Source organism: Trachypithecus francoisi, unplaced genomic scaffold (genome assembly GCF_009764315.1).
Source record: "Trachypithecus francoisi isolate TF-2019V2 unplaced genomic scaffold, Tfra_2.0 Lachesis_group0, whole genome shotgun sequence".
NCBI lineage: Eukaryota > Metazoa > Chordata > Mammalia > Primates > Cercopithecidae > Trachypithecus > Trachypithecus francoisi.
This window is the reverse complement of record NW_022681453.1, coordinates 39491356-39511372: the sequence shown is the minus strand read 5'-3', so window position 1 is coordinate 39511372 and position 20017 is coordinate 39491356. Positions and strand designations below refer to the sequence as shown.

The 20017-nt window shown below is 40.5% G+C and overlaps 1 protein-coding gene across 19 annotated transcripts in view; it reads left to right on the top strand.

Moving 5' to 3' along the window:
- FOXP1 (forkhead box P1) overlaps positions 1 to 20017 on the top strand; it is a 639577-nt gene that overhangs the window by 522140 nt on the left and 97420 nt on the right. For 11 of the 19 annotated variants that reach the window (XM_033210432.1, XM_033210433.1, XM_033210434.1 and 8 more), the window contains 2 exons: positions 17026 to 17163; positions 18210 to 18299. The exons of 3 other annotated variants lie outside the window; for them this stretch is intronic. In XM_033210432.1, coding sequence (XP_033066323.1) covers positions 17026 to 17163; positions 18210 to 18299 — 228 coding nt within the window. Of the gene's footprint in view, positions 1 to 5831; positions 5985 to 17025; positions 17164 to 18209; positions 18300 to 20017 lie in introns of those variants that run through there. 5 more of the 19 variants (XM_033210436.1, XM_033210426.1, XM_033210437.1 and 2 more) reach the window with 3 other exon arrangements.

Genomic DNA, 20017 nt, shown 5'->3' with positions numbered 1-20017 from the left:
AAACCCCAGCACGCTGCTGCGGCAATTTACCTCTAATGCCCAGAGCCCTCCTTTAGCTGGGAGCCCGGCCCACACGTGCGCGGAGGGTTCGCGTAGCAGGGGAGAGGGCCCGAGAGTGCCCTTGTTTTGTGTAAGTCCTACCAGCTAATCAGTCTCAAAGTTGACTGTTTTCTTACTTAAACAAAGGATGAGCAAGTACTCTTCTTTTGCTTTTTTTTTTTTCTCTTTCCATTTTGTGGATCTTAGGAATGCCAGAAGAAAACGCAAACTGCGAGTCAGCTAAATATACTGTATTGTGAAACCTTAGGGACCACTGAAATGGGAACAGTGGCCCATTAGTGCTAAGAAGGTGTTTTATTGAAAATGCGCCGACATGCTATCCCCGGAGAGTGAGCAAAAGAAGGCAAGATGCCCAACAGTAATACAGGTTGTTCTCTTAGGCAAGCTAAAATATAAAGTTTGGCACTCCCCTGCTGTGAGCGAGCAGGCAATAGAATAGACGAATGTGCATTTTTACATTAAAAGTGCCATATTTCACTAGGGGTGCCCCCCTTCCTATCCCCATTTTGTTTAAATGTCTTAATTTATATATTCCAGTTAATAGTTCATTGCATGTCCTCTCTCTGTCTGGCTTTAAAAGTTGTCTTTTGAATAAGTTAAAGTAGTCAAAATTTCCTAATCCTGGCAGGCTTGCCAGCAGAGGGCAGGCGTAAAGAAGGTTTTGACATGAGGGTGTGTCAACCTAGGGTCAGAGGAGGGTGGCGTTGCATGGGAGGAAGATGTGTGAGCATTGTTCAGAGGGCAGGATGGGACACGCTCCCTTTGCCTCTTTGCAGGCTTGCTGCACACCACAGATCTCTGGAAAAGCTGACTGTACTAAATAAAGGTGGTCAGTTGCCTTTATCTGATATTCAGCGATTTCTACATAATTAAACGTTAAAAAAAAATAAAATGTAATTTCATTCCCCAAGAGCCATCTTTTCTTTCCCCTTCAGTGCCCCATTTCTGGTTATGCTTAAAAATCGAGGGTTTGCCTGTGGGTAGGCCAAAAATATTGTCACTCTTCGGGAGGGAAATAACAAATCATACTTGGTGGTGGTGGCAGCAATGATTTTTCCCCCTGATATCTGAAGGATAGGGCACTTTGGGACATGCTCTACTGCCCCAAAACATGTACCTTTTCAAGAACTTTGCACACTTCCGTGTAATCTGTTCTAACCTCATGGCAGAAACAGTCCATTAACAAATTTTACATTATGTTAAAACAAGGGATTATGGTTTCATCATAAATGAGAAAGGGTAATTTATTACTGTCAGTTAGATGCACAGTTAGGAAAGTATGTTGTCGTTTTTCTTTTCTGTCATGATTTTGTTTATCTCTGATGCTTATCTTGTTTATCTCTGATGCTTTTAGAATAAGATGCTTATCTTGTTTATCTCTGATGCTTTTAGAATAAGAGGTTTGTTTTTAGGTTGATATTTTCCAAAGCTCATCATACTCATAAGTCACCTGAATGTTGACATATCATACTGTGTATATACAAATTAACCAGAAGCAATGGCGTTATAAAATGTTGCATGACATGAAAATGCAAACGGCAATTTGGAGGATGCATTAAGGGGAATTAAAACTCCTATGGAACAGTGAGAACTCAGTGTTTTCCCCCGGCCAAACTTGCAGGCACAGAAGAAAAACAACATAATTAGCTTCATTGTCAACATACGCATAACAGTGACATAAACAATATCAATATGGAGCTAACTGCCTTAGCTCCCTGTAGATGGATGATGTATTAATTTATATTTTTAAGTAAAAGCATTGCTTAAATCAACACAGAATGGTGGTTCCTTGGAGACAGATCCCCAGATCTCAGGAATGGGGCATTGCTGTTGCAATTTAGTAAGTCTAATTGGCTGCCCCCTTGGCATTCTTTGGAGAAATACTTAAAGCTGTCCTCCTTCTGGGGAGGCCAGCTTCCCTGGGTAGGCCATCAGGCATATTACTGGGCTTACATTTTGTATTCCTGTTGCTTTAGCTTTTTCTCTCCAGCAACAGAATCAGTTGGTTGAATCTCTGTAAGTTCTGTCATTTCAGAATATGTCCTGGATACTCCATTAAATTAATTGGAAAGGGGAAAGAAAATGTGTGTTGTGTTAACACAAGTGTTGTTCAGAAGAAGACAGCAAACTTGAATTAAGGTTTTGGCCTCTGATCACACAGTTGATTTTTCGCCCCATGCTCGTATCCTTTCTGCAGTTATTTCCAAGCAGCTTCTGGCAAAGCAGGCCTTTCGTTGTAACTGAGGACCACGTGGGCCAGGGACCATTGCTGTATCTGTCTCACCACAGGGCCATTCATCAGTGTACAGAGTAATGTCCTGAGGAGACGCTCCTCCTGACTCTTCCTTTAATACATCTTATCTCCATTCTCAGCTCTGAATGGGCAGTAAAACCTTTCACTTTCTTCTGTGTTCAAGGCTAAGGCTCAGCAGAACCAAATATAATACATGATTTTAGTCCCAGGTGTGTTATTTGGTGGTTAGAGTTTGGTGTGGGATCATAGTAATCTGTTCTTAAGTGCACAGCCAGCTGCACAATGGACTCATTTAGCAACTGACAGGTTTCTTAATATGTGGTGTTTGAACAAGAGCTGTATCTGTTGTGGGTGTTAGGATGTGGGCATCAAAAATATTTTTAAAGTATGGTATTTAGCATTTCCTTTACTCTTCCTTAAACATTGGCCTACCCCTCAGTATTCCCCCCCTCCCCCCACCCCAGGTATTCATTTTATTTTATTATGGCTTCTCTTTTTCTGTAATTATCCAGTATTTGCTTCCTCCTGGAGGCCTGTAGTATGTTTTTTTTATTTTTATTTTTATTTTTTTTTTAAGACAGGGTCTTGCTCTGTTGCCTAAGCTGGAGTACAGTGGTGCGATCACAGCTTGCTGCAGCCTTGAACTTCTGGGCTCCAGGTGATCCTGCCACCTCAGTCTCCCAAGTTGTTGGGACTATAGGCATGCACAGTCACACGTGGCTCACTGTGTGTGTGTGTGTGTGTGTGTGTGTGTGTGTGTATTTTTGGAGATGGAGTCCCACTATGTTGCCCAGGGTGGTCTCAAACCCATGGGCTTAAGCAGTCTTCCTGCCTTGGCCTCCCAAAGTGCTGGGATTATAAATATGAGCCACTGCACCTGGCCATGTTCAATTCTTGGGAGAAATCACTTTGCTTTTCTAAACCTCAGTTTCCTCCTCTGTACAATGGGGGCTGGAATTTGTGTTCAGATTATGACAACTGCATGAGACTGTTAAAACACCCACAATCCAAAATATTTTTGTTGGCCTTTCTTATTCAGCTTTTCTAAAATGACCTGGTGCTCATAGTGATTAATAAATGGTTTTAACGAAGTCTTCTTATGAGTTACTATTGGTTTTAACATTTTATATTATACTCCAGTTATGGAAGTTCCAGTTCTTCCTGAATCCCAAACACAGGGCAAGTGCACAGGACCACAGGAGTTTAGAATTAAACTCCTGGGCATATGTAGTTTATCCAGGTTTATCACTGATGGGACATTTCCTTGCCCAGAAGTAGTCTCTGACTCACCATATCATCTGTCTGTTTGGAGAGAGGGCAAGATGGGCTCCAGGTGGCTTCTGAGTTAGTGTGCCAAGCCATTTCCCTCTCTCTTTTGTCACCTCCCCCTTATCCAAACCATCAGCCTTTAAATGCCACCTCCCCAAGGGGCCTTCCCAGACCCCTCCTCCTAGTGATCTCCTCCTCCTTTGTGGTCCCATGGTGCTTACAGCCACCACTGTGCAATTTAGTACTTGAGTAAGCACTGCATTGCATCACTCTCTAATTATTTTGTTTAAGGCTTGTCTCCACAGCTGGGTCATGAGCGTCTGTAATGTTTTTTGTTTGCTTGTTTATTGTTTGTTTTGATGCACCTGGAGACTATTAGCTGATAAACACTGACCTGCAAAGGAGTTAGTCCACATTCTAAAAGCATGCATGAGTTTTATGGATGCCTCATGAAGAACTTAGTTTCTAAAATAAAAATACATTGCATATTCAAAGTACATCCCAGTTTTTGTTTATAAACATTAAAACTCAATTTTAATACTTTGGGAAAAAGAAAGTCACTTAGGCGTTTTGAAATGATTCTTTCCACTTTCTCCCTGTGCATTGGTTGGACAGCACTTCCTTTATTTTTATTTCCTGCCGTTGGGGCTCTCTGCCAGCCCCTCCGGAAAGAGCACCTTGTCTCTTTAAGAGTCAGAACTCTACTGATAATCAGGGGACTTTCTGGCAGATTTAAGGCCCTTCTACCCCCCAAAAGCGCCCTTGGTTCTTTGTTGAATATTCATGAGAGGGTGGGGTCACATTTTGTGACCTGAAAAAATCCCATTAATAAATTTGGTATCTGACACAAAAACACTTTAGGGTGAAAAGCGATCTGCGCTGTGCCCATTTAACATCTGATCATACGTTGATGGTCACTTCGCGTTTGTCTCTTTTACAGCCAGAGTAAAGAGGGAATTGTCTGCTCCCCGCTGACCCTGTTGAAATTCAGGCATTTGCTTGATTGGAAATATTACCAATATTCTTTATGGTTTGTAGTAACCTGCATTTAATGCACCTCACATCAAAATGTACTTTCAAGTAAAACTCCTGGAATTACTGGGTCAGATTTTGTTGCTTTTTTTTTTTTTTTTTTTTTTTGAGGGCAAATAGGTATTCATTGATGTCACATTATTCCTTTTCCTCTAATATTTTGAGAAAAAGAATAAAAATGTGTGTGGGGATTTTGTGTGTGTCTTTAAAAAAACATACAGGCCAGGAAGTTTTTCTCCAAGTTTGAAAGTGGTAAATAGGTGATTTTTTAGAGTCGCCGAAACGGACTAGATTAACCTGACGCTTAAATCGTGTCAGTTGAGCCAACAAAGTTTAGCATATTGTTGACTTTTTAAAAAAAACACTATAACTCAGCTTTCAATAGCCTGAAAGAGAAGTGACTATTTCTAATAGAGAAGGTCATCCTAAAGTGCTTATTGAGAGTAGCTTTTGTTGTTGCTATTGTTGTATAAATAAGAAAGGAATTTAAAGAATTATTTCTTAGCAAACGTGTGGCAGATGCTTTCTTCGGCAGCTGTCGTTCTAGAGGGGAAGTTGCCTGGTTCAGCGACGAGGCACGTTGTTATTTATTTCCACCCCGCGTCGGCTTAGTTTTCCTCGGTGCGCACTGGCACACTTTGGCGAGCCGACTCTGGGAAAGAAAAGGGTGTGGGGAGGCCGAGGCTCTGTGAAACCCCCGACGTGAAGCGAAAGTTCTCCTCCCAGGGCGGTTTTCGAGGAAAGCGCTTCTCTGCGCTGTCTGGGAGACCCACGTCCCCTCCCGAAGCCGAACAGTTGCTTGGAGCAGTCGGCTTGGCGCCGCGAGCGCCGGGTGCCCCTCTTCGGCCTCCCGGGTTTCTCGGAAAGGTTAGGACAACTCTTTGTCAGTTTCAAAGACGAAACAAACACGCCGCCCCGCCGGCAGCCCGGGCCCCGCAGAGCCCGGGCCAGAGGGAGCGGTGCGCGCCGAGCCCGGCCGACCCAGACGTCAGCCGGAGGCGGGTCACCAGGTTAACAGCTATTAAGTGGAGTTGCTCTCCAGACAAAAGCAGGGTTGCACCCGAGCGTGATTTCACCTGCCGCGCGGAGGGGGCCGGGGCGCGCGGGCGCGGGGCGCGGGCCGCGGAGCCCATTGTGTGGGGCGCGGCGCGGCGCGGCGCGGCGCGGGGTGTTTAGAGGCGGGTTGTGATTGGTGGAGCAGGGCGGGGCGGGTGGGCGCGGCGCGGCGCGTCTTGTCAGCCCGCGAGCCGGAGCGCCCCTGCGCGCGTGCAGTCCGCCTGCACGCCGAGGCCGCCGGACCCCACGCCCGGCCCGCGCGGGCGCCCCGAGCCCGGCTCCGCGCGCCTGGCGGCTACATGGAGAGTGTCAGGTTGGTCCTTCTGATTGATCTTTGCCGGTTTCGCTCTCCTTCCCCCGGCTCCGCGGCGCCCGCTTCCTGGGGGCCTCGCTGGGGAAGGCAGGAGAGCCCGAGGGTTCTGAAGTTGAGTCTTTTAAAAAATCATCCTCATCCTCGCTGTTTACCAACTTGGGTAGGAGTTGCGCTCTGGAAGTGGAGGCGGGGAGGGAGTAGAGGGGTAAGAAGAAGGAGCTGCAGGCCTGTGGGTCCTGAAGAGAGATTCCCCCCCCCCCCCCACCCCTTGCTCTCTGGCTCACACTCTCGCTCTCTTTTTTTAAATGTTCATGGGTGGGGTGTAGTTGAGAGTTGGAGGAAGTCCTGCTTGTGTGTTTCTCTCTCTCTCTCTTTCGTTTGCGATTCATTTTCTGCCGGTCTGGCCTTCACGCAGCCACTTTGGTGAAGCCCTCGCCATCACTCCATTCGGGGGACGTATCTGGGGTGTGATTTCTGTCACTTTCAGAGCGTGTGAAATATACAAGGAGCCTTCCATCTCAATGTAACCCATGTGGATGTTTCTTTGCTTCTGATAGTTTGTTTCTATATCTGTCTAGGCTATTTTCAGCTTAGCTGTTCAAATTCGAGGAGTTCACACACAGTAAAGGGGGAGGGAGAGGCACAGAGCCCCACACCGGAGCAGGCGAGCGAGCGAATGGAACACTCTGGCAGGTTGGGGATTCTAAGCCTCTGTTGCATTACTTGGCTGGTTAATTAAGTAGTGAGCGGGGTTTGGGTTTGGACGTGCAGCAGACTGAGGAATTGCCACGGGGTACTCCCAGCTGAATCGGCTCTGAATGTAGCTAACTCAACTGTCAGAACTGCATGAAAGACGGTCAGTGGAAACGGGACTTTTATTTCCCCCCTCCCCAAGTGTGGTGATGGGAAGGAGAGGACCTTTAGGAAGTGGGTGGTAAAGTTTTAGAGCAAAGTACATATAGACTCTTCCTCTTTGGGATTAACTCCTTCAAGTCCTGACAGTTATAAGTAAAATATCTAGTAATTTTATATTTTTGTCCAAACAAATCAAATGTTCTAATCAAACCAATTTAAAAATGCAAATCACCTCATTTCCATAGATTCCAGCATTCTAAAAGTGACACATTTGGGGGAAAAATTAAGCCTGATAACAGGAAATGTGAATCATACTATCAATGACTAATCTGCTTAAGAAAAAAAAAATAAGTTACATTTATTTTATCATTAGGAAGTCAGTGTTAAGCCAAATTTTTTAAAGTTGAAAGCAAGTGCATTTTTATTTTAAAAGCGGCCCTGTTTTGCTGTTTTTGTTTGTTTTCATATAATGAGTTTTCCAAGAGGAATGTATATATGCAATCAGAGGTGGTTTATGTGGTAAAGAGCGCAAGCTAGCATGTTAGTGCCAAAGAGCTGGAACATGATCACATTAAGATTTTAGTTTAGGGTTTGATGTGTGTGTTGCTGTTACTGTTGTTTAAAAGAATACAAAGCTTCCTTGGTTATTCAGATTGACCACTAAGTAAATCAGTTGAAGACAGAAGCACGTTGTCCTAATTGATGCCCTTTGCATAAATTGAAAAAAGGTCTGTATCTATTTTAATGTGATTCTTTGTAGCTGCCTGACACATTTCAGTGAAAAGTGTGTAAAAATGAAACCAAAATACAGACTGCCTACCCAGAGACACTGGCTGACTTACTGTAGGATGTGATAGAGCTGAACTGAAAACGCATTGGGCTGACACTTGATAATCAAAGTTGATTTATTGTTCATTAGTACTGCATTAGCCCTTTCAGGCAAGACAGTTATTTGTGTAGTGGCCTGTCAAGAGTGAGACTGCAAGCACCTGTCATTTCTAAGGCATGAGATAAGCAACCAAATATTAAGATGATGCAAATAAAAATAAATTTGACTAGGTAAAGGGGCACATAGTAATACATTTTTTTCTTTAAAAAAATAGTATGGATCAATACCAGCCCATAAGAAAGAAATCTATTGAGGATTATTTTTTAACCCTAAGAACGACTTGCAGAAGGAAAGTAATGGGCTTTATATTCACCCGTTTGCCTTAAGAACTTTGTTTCCTGCCCAAATGTTTAGCTTGTCTGACAAAAAGTTGGTTAGTTAAGGAAATGAGAAGCATAACATGTCAATTATCTAATCCGAGTAATTTAGGTAAGGTAGGTTTTTGTTTGTGTTGTGTTAATGAACATTTTATTAAATGAAACTTGTAAGCATGGGTTGATTACATGAAAATGTGATGGCATCATGGCTAAGCTATGATAATGTCAGCTAATAATGCCAAGTGCATTTTCTGCAACATGTATCACTCTCGATTTTTTTCTTCTTTCCCTGGAAGGGAATGATCTCATGACATATAATAGAAAACAACCTAAGTGTCAAAAGAAAACAAAATTAGCGAACTTTTGTCTGCAGCCATAGAAACGCGGATTAACTCATATTTTTCCAGGGATGGAATGGAAACATTCTGCATGAGGATATATAGTGTATTGTCTTCTCTGAATTTTCATTTGACAGGGATTTTAGAGGCTGTGATCTTAATTAAATCTCAACTAGCTGAAATAATGCATCTAAAGGCATGCAGTGTTGCGTAACCTTGCTCAGTTGGTAAACCATAAATCATCAGAAAGCTTATGATAGGAATGGTTGGTTTGAATTTTTTTGTTGTTGTTTGCAGTTAAATGTACCTTAAAAAACAAAACCCTCACCATCACTGCCTTGCATCTACACGTTGTCAGGACCTGTCACTTGAAAGATAAACTCTTTTATGACACTGACCAGTTCTACAACTTCTCAGCCAACCTCCACACAATTGGAAGATACCGTGAAATTAAAATCTAGATTAATTAAAAACAATGAAAGTTCAAGTTTGTCTTGGTTAATGTGGCAGAAACATTGTTTGAGTTACTATGTTTCTGCGATAATCAGGAGAGAGTGTTGTGACTAGCTTCTCAGTCTGTACTAAAATTTGAGTAAAATTTGAATTGACAAAATGAAGGCTGGAGGAATTTATTTTATTATGTGGTTTAGTTGTAGATGAACATCACTAAAGAGAACCTGAAAACCATGTTCTTGGTAACTGGGCAAATATAGTGGTCAGTTAGATTCCACTTCAGGTAGTTCATCATTCCTTGATTTGCAAACAAGGGATAATGTAGCAACAGTTGATCGAGAAGGTTAGAGTAAATAAATACATAAATCGTGTCTCTCTGTGTGTTACATTTTAAAATATGCATTCAATGACAAGGAATTATTAAACAGCTTTATTAACTGTCTAGGTTTCATAAATTATAATGCTTGCAAATATTAGGTTATTTACTTTTAGCGCCTCAAATAGATAGTTTTAACTGCTGCAGTTTTTGATTTATATATATGCTTGAGGAGAAGGAACTACCTACATATAAAAGTTGAGAATGCTGTCTTGTGATAGCTTGATTTCATGTATCTTTGCACGTAATATTTCGTGTAAGACTAGAAGTTACATTGCTGATGGGCTGCAGCTCTCTTGGGGCAGAAGGGTAGCTTTATGTGTATCTGTATGGCTAGATTTGGGGATAGTCTTAACACTGTTAGCTAAATTTGTTATTTGGTAAATGGTTTGTTTTCTTGGAAGCAGCGTATCTCTGGACTCTTGTTTTAGTCCTTTCAGAGCGTGCAGTACTTCCCTCCCACCCCCACCAAGTGGCATTTTGCATTCAGTCTTGTTTTCTTTCATTTAAAAAAGAAAACTCAGGTGTCTCTTAGCTAAACAATCCTTTGCAGATTGTGGGGACTTGAATTATCTGAGAAGAGCTAATCTGGGCCTCTACTTTTGGATTGTAGGAATGCTCTTCATTGAGTCCCTCTTCCAACCTGTGAGTTGTTTGAGGAGAAATTAATTTCAAATGAGAAAAATGAATACTGAACACATACATTGTGCCTCATTTTCAAATCCAGTTAAAAACAGCTAATCAGTGAAGATGCAGGCTAAATGTTAGGGTGAGCTTTTTAGAATACCTTGGTATCATGTTTTAATTTCTAAGCTTTATCTTGCCCTTAAATCTGAAACATCATTGTTCAAATAACTGAGAACAAGGTAAATCAACAACATCAAAAAGGTCGGCTTCTGTGATTTCTCAAGGGCTTGTTATTTTGTACTTCCCAATTCTATTTGATGTCTTGACAAAACAAGATGACACAGGGGAGAATACATTAAATTTTGATTTTTTTCATCTAACCTGTTACAGTTGTGGCAGCTTAATTTCTTCTACTTTTTCCTGAAGATGGCTTTTTGTACAATTACTCTAATTGTCACACCACTTCATGAGGCGGGTCTGCACGGGTTTCCCATTTGCCTTGATTTTACTAGGCATTTTTGAACATATTTTGACCTTTAACTTGTAGGAAGCTTTTGGTTGGACTTTGTCTTCATTAGAAATAAATCAGTGAATGGTGAGATTGTCAAAGAAGCAACTGATGTTTTCTCATTAGAATCTCATTTGCACCCTTTAGCTTAACTGTGATGTATAAGGTGAAGGTGTTGGAAATAGGCATGAGAAACTGTACAATTTGAGAAACTTGAGTTGTAATTCTTTTTAAAGAGTGATTGCACCCTAAGTAAGGCCTTATAAAACTTTGGAAATGGTCTAATTTTGGCCTACCTGTATGTTGAAATTCAATTATAGTCCCTTCTCCCTCTCAGTAATATGAGAAAAAAAAGTACATATTTGCAGTTAAGCTCCCTATGAAATTTTCTATGCTGATTAAATCATGAGGAAAGCAGAGCTACAAATTTAATTCTTAGTGTTAGAAAAATCTTCTTTAGACAGAAGATAGACATTATATTTTTCTTCATTTAACAGTAACTGTTGATCTAAAACTATATCCACAAGTTATATTTTATTTATTTTAATCGTGTATGTGTCTCAGATAGGATTGAAACAGTTGCTGTCTCTTTCATTATTTTTGAGTAATACTTCAATTTAAGAGAACTTCTTTAGCCAAGGCCTCTTCCTTTTCCCTTTAAGAACTAAAGATCTATGGATAGAATCTTTTCTGGGGTACCTTCTTGGAGTAGTTCTCCCCCCTCCCATTTGCAGCCCTTAAAAATGATTTCTGTTGTTGTTGTTAATATAAAATGCCATAGCATGTTTAATTCACATGCACTAAATTGTTTTCCATCCCAGCTACAGGAGAAAGTGGTGGAAGTAGAAAAGAGAAGGCATTTTCTTGATTTAAATAATAATAATAGTTGCTAGGTTGAAAGAATCAGTGCTTATTGAGTGATTATTTTCATGTGTGGCTTCCATTGTTTCCTGTATTTAACAGTTGCTAATGGGAGAAGCGATTTAATTTATGTAAACTTTACATTTTTATGCAAATGAAGCTGATATTTATTAGAGCTAAAACAATTATACTGGCACTTAGTGGAGTAACCTTGTGTGCCTGGGAAATGTTAGAGGAGAGCAGTTGATGTTCCACTAATACCTCTGCTGTAAACAAATATGCATTTATGCCACTTTTTTGAATTTAAAGACAAAAGAAAAAGAAGAGCTCGGAGAGCATTGCTGGAGATTGCTTATTAGGGTTGATAACCTGAAATAACTCCTGATTGGCAGGCGAGCCTTGGCCTTACAGTTTTTTTGTGAAAGAAAGATAGCCTTTCTTGATAGAATGTAATAAACAAAACGATAAAAAATGAAATGCTAATTGCATTTTAAAGAGGTCTTTTGAAAAAAATGTTTTAATAGTTGGTTGTATTGTTACTGAGAGAACTGTTATGCTAATGACTGACTACCTAGATGATTTTGCATTAATATAATAACCATTACCTGCCTTAGTGCTTTGTACAGTATTGTGGCAAAATAGCTAAGCCTAAAAGAGTTATACAAAAAGCAGAATTCCATAATGAAACAGAATTATACTTTCCACATAAATAACAAGCTTTTTAAAAATTTTTTAAAGACCGAAATACTATGTCAGAAGTGTGTTTTCTTTCCTGTGTGATAGTTAACTTGCATGGTACCTGGTTAGTTCATTTTGTTTTGTTTTTTTTTAATACCGTGGAGAAATAGAAGCTTTCTAACTTTTCTGTTTGTTAGCCAGTACCTCTGTGGTATCCATTGGCTTGTTAATTATGAAAACTGGTTTTCCACGGGGGGCCAGAGGTGATGATGTTTAATTTTCTTCTACACAGGCTAACTTATATATGGTCATAAAATACTTAGCATAGTTTTTATTATTATTTTTTTTTTTTTTTAGTGGCGCTATATTCTCATGTTTGGTTTTTTTGTGACATTCTGGAGCCTTCTAATTTAATTTGTTTTGCTCCTGTTATTTGATTAACCAGGTGACACTGCCAAACCTGGTCAGTTATCACCCAAATACAGCCTGAAGGCTAGAGCGGAAGTGAATTTTCTGGGACATACATGTGGTGAATGATCAGAGGGTAAAAAGAGTTTCTAAATTGTTAACCAGATTAATAAAAATGAAACAATGTTTAAAATTTTTTATCTTCTCATTCTTATTATTTGTATACACGTTAATTATGAGATGATACCTGATGTGCAAAATGTATGTGTATGTGTACTAGGTAGTATTTACTTATAGTTGACTGGAGTGTAAACTAAAGAGAGAAAAAAATGATAACATGTTATTTGCAGAATTTATATTGTGTCTTCTCCCCTCCCACCCAATTCCTTTAATTGTCTCCTAGCTTAGAAATAAGTATTGTTTCTCTGAGTGTTTTTATTTGTTTGTTTGCTTTTTAGATTTTTCCCTTCCCATCATCTACCTTTCCCCATTGGACATTAAAGGAAATAATATGGCATATTATTTTAATAGTCTTTCAGCATTCAGCTGATAGTCATGTTGAAGAAAAAGAAAACCGTATCAGGCAGAATTTACACAGCAGTGTATGGGCTTTTAGCAGCAGTTGTTAGTGCTAACACCGTTTTCCCAGTTGCTGGTATTAAGGTAGCAGCAGGCCCATACTAGCAGAGCTGTGATGGCCCAAGCACAGCTGTATTTCTGCCATTCCCACAGGTTTGTGTGCACCTGGGATCGGCCACACCCAGTTGGTATCAGTCAACAGTGTAGCATGCCGTGTGCTTTTTTAATTCATGATTTGCTCTTGAAACTCCACTGAGGAGTGTTAACTGTGTGCGTTTTTTTAAATTCAGTTTTGTATGCTAGCATTCTTTAAATGTCTGCCAGAAGTTTAATTTGAATTTCTGATCCCTGAAGGCAGCTAGACAGAATCATTCTAGTTCTTCATAAATTGCCTTCTATGATTCATTGTTAACTCATAAAACATACTCATTTCTATATACTCAAACAGTTAAGGTAGTTACAGTATCAGAATTTTTTTTTTTTTTTTTGCCTTATATTTAAATCATCTTTTGAGAAAGAAATCAAGAATTCGCTTGAACTCCCAGTTAAGGCCTGAGCCCTGTAGCACAGAAAACATCAGAAATGAATGTTTTTATCTCAAGGAGGTTAAGATAGATGGCATGAAATCTGAAAAAAGAAAAAAAAAAGTTTCGTTTTTACTGAATACTCTCAAAGAGGGGCCCATAAATATTAGAGTGCTGTAGTTAAAAACTCACATGACTGTTTTAAATACTATTGATTTAAACCACTGGCTGGATTTTATGAATCAAAGTGTAATTTCGAAGCTTTGGCCATATTTCTCAATGCTAAAGCACTCTCTCTTGTGTGCCTTTAGCCGCTTTCCAGACATTCAACACAGGATTAAATGATAGTAGTTACAGTGATCAATAGGTTAAGACTGCTACAATCACTCTTGCCGCTAATGACCTCAGTAGTAATGGGCAATAAAGTGTGGGCTGTAATAGCCTCTCGCTGGCACTGCATGCCCTTTGATTCCTAGTATTAGTAGGGACTAGCTACATGAAAAAGTTGGACGTTGGGAATTAAGGGAGTGGATATATAGGCTATAATTCTTAACTATTTAAAGACTTAAAAACTGTACTCAGGTTTATTCATTTATTTTTTTATTTTCTACCCCACCATAGTTTCTGGTCTATTTGAATATGTTTGTGAAAGCTTTCCATAGCCTCTTTTCATGAGATGTTGGAACAGAAACTTTGGGGGAAATCTCGGTTTTATAACATTTGTAAATGAAGCTGGAGCCCACTTTGGAGGCCCAAAGTTAACTGGCATGAAAACATGGTTTCAGATAGTAAAAGTGAAGTGAAGACCATCAGGATATAATAGCCCACTTCTGATTATTCAGAGACTGATCAGCCCGTTTGGAGGATTACTCAGGCCTCTTGCTTCCTTCCCTCCTTTGGCGGTGCCTGCTGCTGGAAAGCATATTATTACTCATCAGCACCTCCATCAAAATGTCCAAAAAGAGAAAGAAGGGGAGACTCAAGTTCATTATCCTGTTCCGTAACTGCAAAAAAAGGAATAAATGATTGTGGGAAAAGGAGATTTAAACCACTGGTTGGATGTCAGCCTTTAAAAATTGTCTGTACAGGTATATGTCAGTCCTTTCCATGATTCCCCCTTTTATTATTGACAGCCAGGGGACAATGTTGTTTCTCCTTCAAGAAGGTGCTTCTAGTGGGGAAAGAACTATTTTAGGAGACATACGTAACTTTTAAAATCAGTTTTAGCGAGGGATGATTTACGTGGGCTCAGATATTCTGATTTTCAGTGTTTAGTTGGAAGAGTTTTGACGATTGTATACATGTGTGTGAGCACCACCCCAGTCAAAATATGGACATTTCCATCTCCCCCAAAAGTTCACCTGTGCCCCTTTCTAGCATAAGGTTTCTATAGCTCTTTTAAAAACGATGACCAGGACGTTATTTCTATGATGTTTTCTGCTCTAACTCTGTTAAGTTCGTGTTCATCACCAGTTTAGATTTTACACCACCCTATTCCTGTCTGTTTTCCTGTTCATCACCATCAGAAATTTGGCTCAAGAATATTTATATTGTACATCATCCAAGAAACGCAGAGGAAAAAAGAAACCTTAAACATGGTTCTTTTGTTTGCTTAATCAAACCTCCCCGTATGATGATGCAACTCTCAAGGAAAAGTAAACTTCTATTGTGATACGCTGGCTTTAGCAGCTCAAAGGATACCGATTGGCACCCAGTAGATATTTAAAAATCAGAAAAGTTTCTTCTGTATGAAGACAAAGTAGACTAATTGGAATTAATTTGCAGGTGGTTAGATGTTTTGATAATGTCTTCCTGGTGTTTGCCCTAGACTGAATGCAAGTTCACTGTTCCAATCATTGGTGATATTTCGTGCTACAAATTATCTTTTTAAAAGGATAATTTATCCATTCATATACATCTGTCCCATTTTGCATATGAAAATATTCAGACATGCCCATCTGTTTTAAATTACAGTGTATCTACATCTAAACTTAAAAGGCCACTGGAATAGGAAGAATTCATGGATGACCTTCCAGAGCTGGGTTAATGAAATTTTTCGCATGTTCTAGCTAGTGTTTTCCAAACACACGACACTTGCACATCAACATCCGCACACATGAAACATGCCCACAACAACAGTGGAGAACGTTCACTGTACATGAATCTGACCTTCAGGAACCATTTTTAGTTCATCAAAATTAGTGATGCTGAGAAATCGGGACATCAGTGCATAATGACTGTGAAATTAGGAATGAGAGCTCGCTATGCAAATGACAGGACAAATCATGTGAAAAAGTCAGGATAAACTGCATATTAAGACATTATGTTACATAAAATTAATACTGCATTTCTGCCTTTTGCTTGCTGCTCCCCTGAAAGATTTTTTAATTCTTTTATCTTCTGATCAGCTATTGTCTGCCGGATTTTTTTTTTTAAGTGGCTCACAGGCAAAGTGCAAAACATGTTATTACCTTTTATTGTAATACATGAGATGACAGCAGATCCTTTTTAACAAAGTGTATCCTTTACTGCTTCTAGCTTCTTGCTGTCACATGTCTGATTAGAAACCAAAGAAAAGTAAGATGCTTAAATATTACGGTTAGAAGACATACAGGTTTTGTCTTTTCTTTCATTGTTTTTTCTTTCCTTATCTTTTTGTTTGGGGGGGTGATTTTTCATGAAATAGTCTTCTTGCATTACGGGGACTGACAAAATGGTTCTCATGTAGTCTGCAAATTAAACACAAGTGCAGTGATTATTTTGAATAGCTAAATTACATTCTAGAAAGCTTGGAGAATTCATAGCATTGTCATTAGGTATCCGCTTGAATACAATTTGTGTAACCTTGGCCAAGACAGCCTGTCATTTTAATGTCAGTGTTTTATCTGAACAAGACATCATCCTTTCAGATACAGTGTGCAGGTTCCTTGCAAAGATGCCCGTGCAGAAACGTGTTAACAGCTGCAAATATGAAATGCTATCAAGTTCATCACTGTAGCTGTGTGTCACTGAAATGTCATGGAAAGCGGCTTTTCATGGTATTGCACATAATATGAAAGAATTGAGACATCTGTGTGCTGGGTGAATAAGGACGGGTAAAAGGCATCATGCGAAGGGTCTGTGTTTAAGTTCGGAAGGTGTGTCCAAGGTTCCCCTTCCCGCAAGTCTAAGCATTCATTGATGGTTCTTAGTGTCACTGTCCACAGAGTGGGTCATATGGGCTCCAACTGCAAAGGTGTTGGTTACCATTTGTCTTCTTCCCTCAAACAAAATTCAGGTTTGGGTTAACTTCCCTCAGATGGTTTTGACCCAAAACTCACTGTTAATAAGCAATTGAGAATGGTCGTATCCTAACTCCAGTTAGGGTTTATTAAGTTTGTCCTTTTTGTCTGCTTGCAAGGCTGCCTGGAACCCCAGTCAGTACTGCAAGGTTTTATTTTTCTTTCTTTAAAATAAACTCCATGATAGATGCAATAGGATCTGTTGCTGCATCCCCTCTGGATAAATACATGTTGCATGGGAAACTGGGCAACTCTTTAAGCAGGCTGATGGCAGGCAGCCGCTGAACCTGGGAGGCTGCGTGCTTCTGATTTCCTGGCTTCCTATTTATCCTTCATTAACATTCTAGGTTCCCGTGTCAGTGGCTATGATGACACCTCAAGTTATCACTCCCCAGCAAATGCAGCAGATCCTCCAGCAACAAGTGCTGAGCCCTCAGCAGCTCCAGGTTCTCCTTCAGCAGCAGCAGGCCCTCATGCTTCAACAGGTAATTGTCCTTCCTCCACCTCCAGCCCGTCTCCCCCAGAACCCAGGGGCCCCCATCACTCCATTCACAGTCTCCCCTCCACCAGAGCAGCTTCTTTGCCCAGTGACGAGTAGAGCAGCGTGGGTGGGGCAGGACACAGACCAGTCCCTGAATAATCGATGTGCTTTTGCATGCCCAAAAGAGAGGAGACCTGCATGGTGACTAGGGTTTGGGCCTGGAGAGTACCCAATGGACTGAGATCAGGGCTGTAATTGGACTTGGTAGCAGTAAGATCTTTTAGGCTTACATGGCTTTACACTCTTTTATTTGGTAAGCCCAGAGGTTCCTAAATGGTGTGAATCAAAGCAAAATGAGGAGCACGTTGGGAGTGGATTTAAATATGACAGTTCTTGAAGTCCCCATTTCAACTCAGAAGCTTACAGATTTTTTTTTTCTTTAAACATAAAGAAGCATTTTGGAGTTTGCTAATTTTAAGGTCCAAAGTTGATTTTACTTCTTCCACATACGATGTTACTGAAATGAACTTCTGGTTGTCATTGCACCGTGGGGACCTAATAGTCAGACTTAACAGCCACCTGAACCAAATAGATGAGATTCGGAACTACTGCGGTGGGAGTCACCGGCCTGGGGTGGTAGGGACAGGATGCAGCGGAAGCTCCCAGACTGTCCATGCACACACGGAATAACACTGCATAGTGCCCAGCCCTGTCATATAGAAAGCATGCAGTAGAGATTCACCAGACTCTCTCAGCAAGGGCATTTCAGCTTTGTTGCACTATCAACAAAGGTCATTCTTTGCCTTATTTTAATTAGTTTGTGTAGAAAATGGTATGTTTTTCATCAGTTCATTTTGGAGATTACTTTTCAAACAATAATGCCAAGAATAGTCAGTGTGCGCTGAATTTATTGTTGAGTTTCAAACTAAAGGTCAGGCCATTACAGATAAAAGGATGCTATTTTTCAAATCACAGTTTGTGTATGGCACCAAAAGGGACAGTGGATTGGCGCTACCCTCTGTTACTTACCGTCCTCTCTTTCCTTTGTAGCAGCAGCTTCAAGAGTTTTATAAAAAACAACAGGAACAGTTGCAGCTTCAACTTTTACAACAACAACATGCTGGAAAACAGCCTAAAGAGGTACCAACAATACATATTTTACTTTCAAACCACAGATCCCAGAGGACTATCTAGTGGCTATTAAACTGTCATTCATCTTTTAAATGATTGCACAACTGAACTGACTCTATCAGTTCTCAGCTTTCAGACTGAGAGTTATTGTCCTGTTTTCACTCAGATTTTTCTGGGTTCCATTTGCTTGCTGCCACATATTTTATAACACCACTGCACGTGTACCTGTGTGAGGATCAGGAGAGTCTCATTGACAGAGTCTTCAGGTTACTTTTTGCAACCTGGTAACAACTGAGGGCCAGAATGGAGCTGGGGGAAGTGAAGTGCTTTCAGGAAAATTTTACTTGGATGCACACTTCAGTTTGTTTGTTTGTTTGTTTTTTTCCCCAGCTCGGAGAGCTTGGGTGTGTGGTGATGGCCTTTTCCATTGGAAGAATAACCCCTTGTGAGGTTGGATAAACAAACAAAAACGTTAGAAGAAGATTAAACATCCACATCTTTTGTTTAACTTCTTCATGCAAGTTGTACATAATATAATTGCTAAAGGCATGTACCAGAGAGCATGAGTTGAAGTTAGAGATGACTCCAGCTTGGGTTGTGTTTTCTTGAGATGGGGGGAGAAAAGTATATCATAGTAGCCTCTATATGCACCACGCTTGGTAGTGTCCATAACTTACCGCATTATGCCACACCACGAAGGTTGACAGCATTCATCCCATACATGGTAAGGCCTTTCCAGGGAGTTACCAGTTCACCTTCTACTCAATTCTGTGTGGGTAAGACTCAGTTGTGGGAGTATCTGTGTGCATGTGTGCGTTATTGTGACATCTTTCTACCCATTCCAGAGTTATCCAATTTAACTTGCCGCCTCATATTTTTACAGTGGACTGAAATTCTTTTTGTTTAAGTGTTCTCCTTGGGATGACACAATTTATAATTCTATATACAGCACCTCGTCCACTTTAACAGCTTCTTCACCAGCCCTAAGCAGGTGGCCACTTTTGTTCTTTTGCAGGGAGTCTTACCAGGTGACTCGACGTCCCTGTCGCTCACCTAAGTGAGGATGCCGGGCTGTGCTAATTTTATACCCTGGGAGTGACCCAGACATTCTCCCTTTGCTGCCGCCTCCCTGGACACAAATTAGGGACGTTTTCCATGTCCTGCCAAGTTTTCACCCTGGAGTCCTGTTGAGCAGCCCGATGTAAACCCCTGCAGAGTAGGGGCAGTTTTGGGGTGAAGGGGAGGAGGTGTTTTAATGAAAATGCTGACACAACCTTAAGTACAGTGGCGCGCTACCGGGTGCTGCTATAATAAAAAAGGGAACAGATTAAAAAGTGTCTAAAATGTAAATCTAAAGGACTAACAGTAATTAAAATGGAAATGGCACAGGGAGGGAAGGCATGTAATTGTGAGATATCACTGTGCAGAAGGCTCTCAGCTTTGTTTTGCTGGCTGTTTTTCTAATTCAGCAGGGCTTACTCATCAGTGGCAGTTCAATGCGCGTTAATGACTCTGGGATTGCAGGCATCACTCTGGACAAAGAAATGATTATTGTGCGGTCAAAAGAAGTTCAAAGACAAGAAGGGAATTTCAGTTTTTTCCTTAGAGATCCACATTCAAGAGCATATAAATTAAGCCAAATGTTAAAAACCACAGTCTGAAAGCTGACTTCAAAGTCACAACTCTCTAATTAATGAACTGCGAGCTTCAGTTTGGACAAGTTGTGG